The 12,933-nt window shown below is 43.5% G+C and overlaps 1 protein-coding gene across 6 annotated transcripts in view; it reads left to right on the forward strand.

The window, feature by feature from the left end:
• The window catches only part of LOC309371594 (arf-GAP with SH3 domain, ANK repeat and PH domain-containing protein 1-like), a 35,929-nt gene that overhangs the window by 19,125 nt on the left and 3,871 nt on the right, over positions 1-12,933 (forward strand). For all 6 annotated transcript variants that reach the window (XM_081914394.1, XM_081914396.1, XM_081914395.1 and 3 more), the window contains 9 exons: positions 397-586; positions 1,339-1,424; positions 2,569-2,684; positions 3,323-3,390; positions 7,409-7,516; positions 8,678-8,915; positions 9,874-10,035; positions 11,027-11,090; positions 12,046-12,095. In XM_081914394.1, coding sequence (XP_081770520.1) covers positions 397-586; positions 1,339-1,424; positions 2,569-2,684; positions 3,323-3,390; positions 7,409-7,516; positions 8,678-8,915; positions 9,874-10,035; positions 11,027-11,090; positions 12,046-12,095 — 1,082 coding nt within the window. The remainder of the gene's footprint in view (positions 1-396; positions 587-1,338; positions 1,425-2,568; positions 2,685-3,322; positions 3,391-7,408; positions 7,517-8,677; positions 8,916-9,873; positions 10,036-11,026; positions 11,091-12,045; positions 12,096-12,933) is intronic.

Here is a 12,933-nt window from a genome sequence, read left to right on the forward strand (position 1 = left end):
TTTTGCAGTTAGGAAAGTGACAGGGAAATTAACTAAGATGTGTGGGATGAACAAATTATAAACAGGAAGATCTATAACTGCCGTGTCAGCAAATCAGGACAAATTCAACATGAATGCATTGTTGTATAACCACCCTGCAAACAAATCAGAACAAATGCTCAATAGAGGTCAGGCATAGCCTAAATACCGTGTAGGTTTTGTGTAAGCAAATCATGATGAATGCTCAGTAAATAGGTCATCTGGTGAAGCCCATAGTCTCTACCCATAGACTGAAGTTCTGAACTTTTGCTGCTTGTTGACTTAGAGGCTATTCTTGACATCGGCTTTTCTGCTGGCTTTGCATCAAAATGCCCCATCAGAGCCATGGTTTCCAATTTGTGCTTTGCACCATTACAGGGCTCTCCGGAAGGATTTTATCATCTCCAAGTATGTTGATAGGAAGTATGTTGCTCGGAGGACCACAGAGAGCACAGCTGCCAGGCTCAAGGATCTGCAGGATGCTGTCAAAGACAAGGATATATTTATCTTGCTTCAGGCATATGCTGAAAAGGTGGATTTAAATCAGGCCCTTCTGGAGTACAGGCAGGTGAGGCTTCTGCTGCCCCAAAGAGCTGACAAGCACACCTACACTTTAGCAGAGATGACACCAATGTTGCAGGAGGAAAGCAGCACACACAGTCCAACCAGAACAGGTTTTATTGAACCCTGTAAGAAGGTATTTGCGCCTAGGCTATACACTAAGGAGATTCATAAACTCTGAGTCACTGAATAGCATTGCTTTAGTTATTTGGCTGTTTCTCCAAGGCCTTTTGCTTGCATAATAAAGCACACAGTTGTTTCCTCTTCATTATTTTTGACTCAGCATTTGGCACCCAGGGTCATATTCCCCTTTGCCTCTGTGTATTCTATGTACTTCTCCCATTGCCTCTTGCATCTCATATACAGTATTGCCTCCCTTCCCCCCCCTTTTTTAAAAAAAAACCCTGTCAGGGAGAAATAATGGCAGATCCACTGTACTTTATTTATTTAATGGTTATTTAGATTATATTTTTGGATATGCTGTTGAACTGTCTTGAGTTGCCTGCATAATTTGCAGCATATAAACATTTTAATACATAGCATGTAGTTTAGCCCAAAGTTTATGCCAGGAACTGATTACAAAATGCAATTAAGAGCCTGCCTAAGCCTTCCCCTGAAGTTTTTAGAGTGATATGAATGCCATCAGGAAGTGATTTCCTTGATGCTAAAGAGCAATGGCTAGGACTTTTCAATAAGCAAAGAAAGCAGCAAAACATAGTTGCACAATCACTTTGTCTTCTTCTTTTTCTTTGTTTAAAGGAGCCAGGCGAGACACTTCTCCATCTGGCGGTTCTAGTATGTGACCGAACATCTTTGCATATTGTAGATTTTCTGGTGCAGAATAGGTAAGCTGACTCCCTAGGCCTCATGATAAATTGAGGCAAGACCTACTATTGAGGGGTTTTGTTTTGGGATTATTATTGTTGTTATTATTATTATTATTTGCAACAACAACAGAAAGGTCCTGAATGAGAGTAGGAAGACACACACTCTATTTCCTTGCAAAAAGGCTTCTGCATTGTTTGGGGAGGAAGGGAAGCTATTTGGACTTGAAGAAGTGTTGACTGTTTGGGCTCTTCTGACGTTTTCATCATCAGGCTGAGCATGTCATCCAGTGCTGAGCATGCATGTGTGAATTTGTGCCTGGTGTGTGCCAAAAGGCATTCTCTATATGTTGCATGCTGTTGTGCTATCTTCTGAGTCTCCAGCCCTGAAAATGATGCTGACAATTATATGCATGTATTTTAATTTGGTCATGTTAATTAGAAGATTGAGTCCCTGGACAAAAACAGAATTTAATTCTTGGAGAGCTGGATCAGCTGTGTGTGTGCTTAATATGTGTGTGTGTAATGGCACCTATCAACACCTGGGGAGGGGTGGTGATGGCAACACTAACTCTCCCATGAAATGTTGGAGAGAACAAAGTGATGTCAATTGCTGCTGTTGAATCTGTGGCAGTACAGTGGTACCTGTGGTTACGAACTTAATTCATTCTGGAGGTCTGTTCTTAACCTGAAACAGTTCTTAACTTGAGGTACCACTTTAGCTAATGGGGCCTCCCGCTGCCACCACACCACCGCTGTGCGATTTATGTTCTCATCCTGAGGTAAAGTTCTTAACCTGAGGTACTACTTCCGAGTTAGCAGAGTCTGTAACCCAAAGTGTTTGTAACCCAAGGTGTTTGTAACCCGAGGTACCACTGTAATGGCAAGGTCCAGGTATATCTCTTCCTCTTCCTCTTCCAGTTCTCAGCAGTATTTAATTGCATAACCCAAGACTTGCTCCCCATATTCAAGCCATACTTCATTGCATTACCATTGCATTGCTTAGACTCACTGACTAAATGTACATTTATCTGGAGTGTGAATGTTAGTAAGGGGGAGTTATTGGTAGATAGATTCCAGTCCTTGGTTAATTAAGCCATCAAAGAAATGAAGTATTCTATAAATGGGAAACAGTCTGCCTGGCTAATAATTGTCTCTCATCCAGTGGGAGCCTGGTGAAGCAGACCTCTAAAGGCAACACCCCACTTCATTACTGCAGCCTTCACAATAAACCTGAATGCATAAAACTCCTTCTCCGGGCCAGAGCCAACATCACAATCAGTAAGTGGTTTCCAAACAAAAATTATTGTTTGAGTTAGGAGGGGAAATAACTGCTTACTTGTCACAGACTGGTGGGATGCAGAGGAATGGTGGGGTGGGGGGAACCTGCTGGGGAACCTACCAAGGGAAGAAGGCTCAGAGCCCAGGGATTGGTGACACTGAGTGGTCAGAGGGAGAAGCCCTGGAAGGAGGAGGTGTCCGAGGTTGAAGGGGCAACAGGGCTTAGTGAGTTAGGAGAGTCTGTGGCAGAGAGAATCAAGGACCAGAGGCAGAAGCTAAAGCGGGAAAAGGGAGATCACGAGGCAGAGATGAATCAGGATAGTGAAGAGTCATGCAGTGTCTCCCCCTCCTGCTGTGACAAGCTCCCCTCATTTCTCCCACGCACATTTCCTCCTAATATATGCATTCTTGTAAACATTGTTTGGTTGGAGAACTGAGTCAAAAAAATCAGATAAATGTAAAATTTGACATGTTTCAGTTCCCATATTCTTTTGGAAAGTGTCAATTTGAAAGATTCAGCTTTATATGTGAACTGAATCAAATTTCTCCCCCGTCCCTAAAAGTATGATGATATCAATAGAGCTTAGTCTGTTGCTCTCATTATTACTCATTTGGTGTCATCTGATATTTCTTAACAGCGAATGAAGCTGGAGAGACAGCCCTTGATATTGCTAGGCAAATGAATCACGATGTGTGTGAAAATCTGGTAAGAAATGGGAGGTTTATCTCTGCTTTGCCACTATAGGGAAGTAATGAGCTTGAGAAGTACTGTATTTTTCGCTCTATAACACGCACCCAACCATAACACGCACATAGTTTTTAGAGGAGGAAAACAAGGAAAAAAATATTCTAAACGAAACAGTGGATGTATGATTTTTGTGGTTCATGCTGTGGCCACAGACATGTGATCTGACGGTGAGTTTGGGGTAGCCCAATGCAACAATCCTCAGGATCCATGTGGATCCATGCTTTGTAACCACGTTTTTGCACCATTGCGGCCCCAGGCAACAGTGGGTGCATGATTTTTTTGGTGTCAGCTGTAGCCATGGACATGCTATATGATCTGATGGTGAATTTGGGAATACCCAGTGCAAAAATCCTGAGGATCCATGTGGATCCGTGCTTTGTAACCACGTTTTAAGTGGGGAGGGGAGGAAAAACACAGAAGGGACAAGGAACACGCGTGGGGTGGGTGGAGAAGGATGCTGTTAATAATGCAGAAGAGGGGTATAAGAGGAGAAGGCTCCTCTCCTCTCCCGCTTTGCTCCTTTAAAGGCTCTGCTTCTCTCCCTCCTCCCCGGCTCGCTGAAAAAAACAGCTCTGGACTCGTGTAAGCAGCTCCTCTCCTCTCCCGCTTTGTTCCTTTAAAGCAAGCAGGCTCTCTGTCCCTCTCTCCTCCCCACTCAACCGCTCTTCTCCCACTTTGCTGTTTCAAAGCGAGCCACGGAGGAGGGAAGGAAGGGGAACCATGGATCCTCTGCTCACGACTGCAGCAGATCCCCCTGCCATCCATAGGCATTCGCTCCATAACACGCACAGACATTTCCCCTTACTTTCTAGGAGGAAAAAAGTGAGTGTTATGGTGCAAAAAATACGGTATTTAGAAAGGGCCATAGCTCAGTGATAGAGCATCATTTTTGCATGCAGAAGGTCCCAGGTTCAGACTCTGGCATCTCCATATTGGACTGAATGAGGCCCCCGTCTGAAATGCAGATGAACCTCTACCAGTCAGTGTAGGCAATACTGAGGCAGATTTACAAATGGTCTGACTTTGTGTAAGGCAGCTTCCTGTGTTTCTGTGTTTGGAATCTGGACATACCCAAATATTGAGCTCTTGGCAAAATTAAATATCTAGTGCTCTGTATTTTCAGGAGATTCAAATTACTATGAAACTATCATTGCCCATTGCTCCTATGCTTATTTTGTGTGCACACTCTCACTTGGTCTTTGCTGAAAACAAGGTTATCAGTTTACCTAGCGCTTTAAAACTATACCCTGTAAAAGTAGTGCAGTTGTGTGAATTCACCTATGAAAATGAGAGAAGTTGGGAGACGGTAGCCACCAAGTTAGACATATTCCTCTTCTCCCAGGCCTTTGGCCAATTAAACAATCTATGGCCTTCTAAGCTGGAAGGGGGTATTATTTTTGTTGCTATGTTATATAGTTTTGGGTTTTTATATTGTAAACCACTCTGTGATCTTTGGATAAAGGCTGGTATAGAAATTATATATATATATATATATATATATATGCAGGTTTTGGTGTCCTCGGGTGTCTTCCCGTGTAAAAGTTGGGGTGTCTAGGCGACGTTTCGACGAGGTCTCACTCGTCATCTTCAGGCTGGTGCTTTCGGCTTCTTGTTACTGGAACAGAGCAGGATCTCAGTGTTTGAGTTCCTATAAATACTGTTGAGGGGGTGTGGTGTATAGCCTCCAATGTTCTGGGCAGAGAGGAAGTTCCCAGGCTAGTGTGCCTTTTCTTCTTTTGTTCCTTAATTACTTGAGGGATATCTTGAGTGATTTCTTGGGTGATATCCTGAGTACCACTTAGGTGGGTCATTAGGTGTGGATTAGTTGCTAAAGTCTTTGTGTCTTGACCTCTTGAACTTTGTGAAGAGTTTTTCTGAGAAGATGGCTGTACTGCACTTAGTTGTGCTCTGGCTTGGCTTCGTGTATAGGGGCGAGCTGTGGTTTTGTGGCCTGTGTCAGCCAGAACTGTGTAGGGATTGCAGGGGGGTGCAGCATCCGGAGGTGCCACCATGGTTTGGCTACTGGATGGTGTCTGTAATTTATCTGTGGAGAGGGTCTGGGTTTGGGTCTGGTGTGGTTGATTGGTGATGGCGTTCTGTGTGCCTCTGGATCTGGTGTCAGTTTTTGTGGGGAGGGCTAATTTCCAGATGTCTGGCAAGCGGGATGTGTCGTCACGCTTGTTCATGTTGTGAGGGTGTTTCTCTATCTCGATGGCTTCCATGATTATTCTCTTGTGGTGATGTTCCATGTTAAAGAGCAATTTGGAATCTGCAAAATTAATTTCGTGTCCTGTTTCTTTCATGTGTTGGAAAAGAGAGGAAGTTTTTTCTTCTTTTTTGACGGCATTCTTGTGTTCTGCGATACGTGCATTTATTCGTCTGTTTGTTTGTCCAATGTACGTGGCTGGGCAGACTTTGCAGGGTATTTCATAGACCCCTTGGTTTTCCAACTGGATTTTATCCTTGGGGTTTCTGAGGATATTGGCTATTTTTTGGTTGGTGCAAAAGGCTGTTTTGATATTGTGTTTATGGAGGATTTTGCTAATTTTATCTGTAGTGCCCTTGATATAAGGAAGGAGGGCCATGCCATTGTTTTCTTCTGTGTCTTGGTTTTTGGGGGGTGTTTCTTTTTGGATTAGCTTCGTAACCCTGTTTTGCTGGTATCCATTGGCAATTAACACATTTGAGAGATTCTGTAACTCAGTTGTCAAGTGGTCTTTGTCAGCCAGGCGTTTGGTTCTGGAGATGAGAGTCTTGGCTACGGAGTTTATTTGTGCAGGGTGGTGGTGTGATTGTGCATGTAAGTAGCGGTTGGTGTGTGTTTTTTCCGGTAGATAGTGTGTCCTAGGGAGCCATCAGGTTTTTTGTAGATTAGGACGTCAAGCTAATTCCAGTAACAAGAAGCCGAAAGCACCAGCCTGAAGATGACGAGTGAGACCTCGTCGAAACGTCGCCTAGACACCCCAACTTTTACACGGGAAGACACCCGAGGACACCAAAACCTGCATTCCTGTACCCGTGAAAATCTACGAAAGCATATATATATATATATATATATATATATATATATATATATATATATGCAGGTTTTGGTGTCCTCGGGTGTCTTCCCGTGTAAAAGTTGGGGTGTCTAGGCGACGTTTCGACGAGGTCTCACTCGTCATCTTTGAAGATGACGAGTGAGACCTCGTCGAAACGTCGCCTAGACACCCCAACTTTTACACGGGAAGACACCCGAGGACACCAAAACCTGCATTCCTGTACCCGTGAAAATCTACGAATGAAGATGACGAGTGAGACCTCGTCGAAACGTCGCCTAGACACCCCAACTTTTACACGGGAAGACACCCGAGGACACCAAAACCTGCATTCCTGTACCCGTGAAAATCTACGAAAGCAAATATATATATATATATATATATGCAAGGCTTCTCTTCATTTGCATGTTGTTTAGTGAAAAACATGATTCTGTGTGAGTAGTTAAGGAAATGAGAGAAATACAGCCCCAATTCACCAACAATTTGGCAATTTGTGGTGTTGGGATAATAGCCCCCACTACCCCTTCTCTTCTGGGTGCTTTCAGGTGGTTATTTATTGTGGGACGGCTGCTCATTATGGCTGCAAGTTGCAGTATCCACACAATGTCATTGGCATCAAAATGCCAGCCTGCATCCTGCCCTGCCCCTCTTTTAATTTGACTTTACCTTTTCCAGGGGAAATCTGATAAACTAAAAGAAAACAAACTGTTCCCAATGACCCATTTGTGATATCTGTTTACAATATTAAGCCTCCATATTCTGGAAGCACCTTTTATGCTTTGGCAGTATGACTTTCCACTTCCCCACTGGAACTCTGGAATACGAAAGAGAGCAGCTAGGAGGACTCCAGCAAACTTAAAGTTTGCTTTGGAACTTTTCCAAACTATAATAAGAAAGAATGTGAAGAGATACGGGAGTGAGTGTCCTCTGTCTTGCAGCTATTGCAGGCTCAAAATGATCAGTTCAACATGCGAGCTCATGTGGAATATGAGTGGCGGCTGGGCCAAGAAGACATGTTTGAAAGTGATGATGATCTGGATGAGAAGGTAAGGTCCCAGCACTTTTGATCAGTTGTTTTGTGAGCTGGAGGTCTGCCCATTGCTTCCCATTTCTCAGCACCTTCCTAAAACACATTTGGTCGCTTAAAGTTGGGTGCCTCTTCTGGCAGGGAGTTTGTGAAAATAGCCAAAACCGAATGGATATTTCTGTAGTCATTGAATTATAGAATTGGCAGGATCCCAAGAATGATCCACTACTGGGGTTATTAATGTGAATCATTTTAATCAATTTATTCCAAGGCCACTCAAAGCCATTGATTTCAGCAGACTTGATTTTGTGCTAGGTTGCAACCCATGGGTTGTGGTCATTCCATTAGCACAAACATTTCTGCCTGCACAAGGGAATAATCTTCCCTTTCCTCTCCCACTCACTGTTCTAGGGATTCTCCAAACAATCTGGAACAGATATGGGGAGGGCATAGGAGAGGGAGCAGGAGAGTGGGGTTGGAATCCTGTTGCATTAGTGGGGATCCTTGCACTTGCTTATGTGCAACAAGGTAGTTGAATACAGGCCTGCATGTTTTAATCAAAGATTGCAGGGAGCTATTCACCACAGAGGAAAGTTCTTTATCATGCTCAAGACTGCAACTATTACTTTTTTTTAAAGGAGAGCTACATTATTATTATTATTAGAAAATAGGGCTGCAATTCTGTGCACACGTACTAGGCATTAAATGTGAATAAGGCTTCAGTCTCCACCATGAGGCACTTGCCTGAAGAAAAAAAGTTTGACAACTCATTTAAAAGGGCCATCACACAACTTAAGTGTTTCAAACTTAGATCCAAAATAGACAAGCATCTGGTTTCCAGGATCAGGCACTGACTATAATTATTAGTTCTTATTTGAACAGGGACCTCGGAATTGTAAAAAATGAATACGTCTCAAGGAGAAGCCCTTCATCCATTTAGTCTACATGCATTGTGTGCATCCTGTCAGCTGGAACTTCCATGTTCAGAAGTAGTATACCAAACAACAGGGAACTGCTGTTGCCCTTTGTGACCTCTTGAAAGCGTCCTGGTGGCTGGAGGCTCTTGGAAGCAGAATACTAAATTAAATTGGGCTGCTGATCCAGCGATGCTGTTCTTGGGTAAGGTTTCTAGTATTTTATTCTGCTCTCTATTAACATGGTTTACATTTATTCGTTTCAGCTTAGTCCAGCGAAAAAAGATCGCTTTCATCGTCCTCAGAGCTGCTACAATCTGCCTGGAACAGCCGCTCAGTCATGGAAAAATCCAGCTGACTTCTCCAAGGGAGCCAGTCCACTATCCCCAGAGAAGCTCCGTGAGCTATACGCTGTGCCACATGTTTCTGCCTCTAGACCCACTGTGGCAACATCGCCCCCTGCCTGTACAGGCCCACCGCTGCCACCGCGCAATGCACCTAAAGGTTAGACAGCATTGATAATGTCCTATTTCATCACTGCCTTTATAGCTACATAATTATAGTGCTATAACTGCACCATTCCTATGTTGGCTAATTCCCTGATGTACCATAAAGGTAAAGGAACCCCTCACCATTAGGTCCAGTCGTGGCCGACTCTGGGGTTGCAGCGCTCATCTCGCTTTATTGGCCGAGGGAGTCGGCGTACAGCTTCCAGGTCATGTGGCCAGCATGACTAAGCCGCTTCTGGCGAACCAGAGCAGCACACGGAAACGCCATTTACCTTCCCGCCGGAGCGGTACCTATTTATCTACTTGCACTTTGATGTGCTTTTGAACTGCTACGTTGGCAGGAACAGGGACTGAGCAACGGGAGCTCACCCTGTCATGCGGATTCGAACCGCCGACCTTCTGATCGGCAAGTCTTAGGCTCTGTGGTTTAACCCACAGCAAATTACTGTACTCCCATTTTGCCTAGGTAGAGATGTTGGCTTCTGTCTCTCCACAATGTGCAAAGTGTACCCTACAACATTTTTGCAGGGGGGGAGGGCAAAAGTGCATTATTCATATCCACTTTTCACTCTGGTCAAGAATGGGGATTTTGGAGACCTAGAAGACAGGGAGGCAGAGGTTGATATCCTTTCTTTCACATACCTCTGTGGGTGTGAAGATGATGTAACTGATTGCTACTTTCAAGTGTAAATACTGCCATGGTGAGCAGTGTCGTGCATCTCCTATTTATATGCAAACTATACAATATATCTTAAATTTTGCACCTATGTATGGATGGCCAGCTCCTTCATTTTTAGGGCATGGGTGCAGAACTCATGGCTGTCCAGACATTGTTGACCTACAAGTCCCATCAAGCCTCACCACTGGGCATGTTGGCTGAGGTTGATGGGACCTGCAGTCCAACAACCTTCAACAAGAGTGTTATCACTGACTTTTCCTCTTTTTTTGGTCAGCCCCCAGCTTCCCTCCGCCACTGCCCCCACCCAGCTGGTCAGTCCTCCCTGCAGACACAGCACCTAGAAAGATCCTGCCTCCACCTCTGACAATTCGACATAAGCGAACCTCCTCAGAGCCCTCTCCCAGCACACCACTCAATCCTACCAGCCCAACTGCAGGTAAGAGGGCTCACTGAATCAGCTGAGGATTGCTGCATTGATTATAAACACGAGGAGCAGGAATATATCTAAATCTAGATCTATGTGGGGGGAGGCTTTATGCTGAGGTATATTGTTGGTTCACTACTGACATTGACTAGGGACGTTAACTCTTCTTATTCACAAACTACCACAGGACACCAGTGTGTTAAAATCTGGAAACATAGCTCTAGGTATATGAAGTTAGGAAACAGATGATTTTTTTCATACGCCTTCCTGCACCATTTCTAAATGTTGATTATCTGTGAATGCTCTGACACACTTTGAATATGTGGGCCACCACATCTTGCAAACCTGCAAAAAATATTATTTTAATCAAGATGTGGCAGGTTCACAAATTCAGTTCATCTGTCTAAAATTCCCTTTAAAAATCAAATTGGGTTTATTTTAGCACATTAGCTATTTCTTTAAAAATGCCCATCAATTAATATACTGAATCACTTCAGAAGCATCCCAAACAATCCAGAATGGAGAGAGGATGAATGCATTCTCTTGAGATAGCAAATAACCTTCAAGTTGATTATATGAAAGTCAGGGACATGGCATGATAGTGAGAATGGACCACAACTATCCTGAATGCATCACTCTAATTCACAGCCATTTTGACATGTCATTGATGCTGTTAAGTGTCCACAAGTTGGGGGTTGTTGGGTTTTTGCTGCAGTGACAGGATTTGTGAATCTTCTGACATGTGGAGACGGTTTTATAATGCCTTCTTGGTGGATTCACATTTTGAAGGATTTTTGAGAGATTGTGAGATGTGTTTTGGGCATGTGCATATCAGAGGCAAGTCAGAACATTCACAAAATTAGTCATCGCGGCAAACAAGGTGGGGGGGACTCAACTGGTTTTACTGTGTCATCAAAGGATTGTTTGCTCATAAGTTTAGGCTATAGTAAACTGACCTGATGCCGGCTTGTAAACAGAAAAGTCCCTTTTGTCTCTGTCTTAGATCCCAGATCTTTCTCGCTTCCAAGACGTTACTCTCCAGAAGGAGCCTCATCTAGGAGGTTGAGGTAACCATGGGTGTCTGGGGGCTCCTCCAGACATCCTTTTTATTGCACATTCATGATTTGTGCTCATGAAGCTATTGGGGCTGTCATATGTGATCCCACTTTCAATACTGTTTGCAGCTGCAAATGTTTTGCAGCAGTCTCCTGGCTTCATTTTTGGCCAGCTCATATATCGTAACTTACTGCTGAGATTCAGTAACTTTGCATACTACAATTGTTCTGGTTTATTTTTGTCCCACTTTTGTTGCACTGCCGCACCCCCCTGGACAGCAATAATGTGGTAGCATTAGGGCAGCACTGCAGAACAAACTAAAGCAGAATAAATCCACCACTGCTGTTGTGTCAAGAACATGTTGCAGAATGCCTCTGTGATAAAACACAGTTGTGGAGGGGCCCTATGATGTAGAGCCGATTGCCTGGTGCACCCCAGCTGTGTTTTGAAATAGGGTGGTTGGGCAATCTTTGTCTTTGTCAATCTGTCTGTCTATGTATATACTGCTCAAGAGCAGAGAATGAGGTTTCAAAGCAGTTCAGTTAGGGCTCTTCCAGATTTCCTGTTTGTTCATCCTGATTTATTTGCACAGAATTTACACGGAGGTTATGTAATGTTGCCCAACTTTGCTGTCATCCCATTCTTTCCAGTATACTTTCCTGACCACCAAAATTTTTGTTTTGTTCTGCAAGAGCACCAAATTTACTTTAATTGTGCAAACTGAAGTTTCTGGTATATGATGGAATCATACCCGCAATATAGTTGCAGTATGGAAGCAACTTTAACTTGCATTGTGAATATAAAACTTATATTGGTCAGAATCCTCATTTGCAAGACAGCTGCCTTTCTTCTGCTCACCTGTCAGTTGGTATGAGTTTCTAGGTGGCTGCTGTTTTTCAAGCACATTGATTAGGAAATGAGGGATTCTTCAAGGTGAATGAACCCCCCCCCCCTTATTTCCTTTAGTTCTGATTCTTCTGAACTCCCTGAAGTGTTGGTGGATTCCTGGCAACAAGGTAAAACTCTCTCTCTCTCTCTCTCTCTCTCTCTCTCTCTCTCTCTCTCTCTCTCTCTCCAACCCCCCCCCCAGCAAATACCATCTGTGAGCTACTTCCTTCTCTCCACTACAGTTCTCCAACAATATTTCACATATTCTTTCCTTTTAAAGTTGATTTCTTTTTGAACTTATGGACTTCTACTATATCATAAGTTTTGTGAATTTTATTTCTGTGTATTCAATTGCACAAAGTGTTCCTACATCAGCCTTGTTCTTCCATTTTGACACCATTTCAAAATCTAGAGGCACCTCCAAATGACCTGTTTATTGAGCATTCCTCCTGATTGCAGTATGATGACAGGGCATTGGCTTTTGATGAACATTCAGCCTGACTTGCTTTCGGGGAGATTAAATGACATTGCATCAAAGCAAATGCTATCCACACTTTAAAGTGCATTTTCCTATCACTTCCCTTACTGCAAAAAGTCAAATCTTGGGGGGAAACCAGGTTTGTTGTACATAACTTCCAGTCACCTAGGATTGCACAAGCTAAATTTCCTGTTTTGTAATCCCACCCCAAAACAGCAACAGTCTGGAAGTGCCTTAGGTGATATGTTCCCCTAACTGTTGCATCCCTGTGTTTCCTCGCCCAAGGTATTGCTCTGGTTTGCAAGTACTTTGTGGGGAGCTTCTGTTGAATTGTAGTTCAATCCTTTCAGATGTGAACCAGTATAGTACCATTGTCTCACTTGGTTCCGAGGTGCTTGCTGGTGATGTGTAACCTTGCCTCTATTTATTACCTGACTGCACCTCCACTACTAGGTGTTTTAAAATGCCATCCCTCTTGTTCTGGATTT

The sequence above is a fragment of the Podarcis melisellensis genome, assembly GCF_964234715.1.
Source record: "Podarcis melisellensis genome assembly, chromosome: 6".
NCBI lineage: Eukaryota > Metazoa > Chordata > Lepidosauria > Squamata > Lacertidae > Podarcis > Podarcis melisellensis.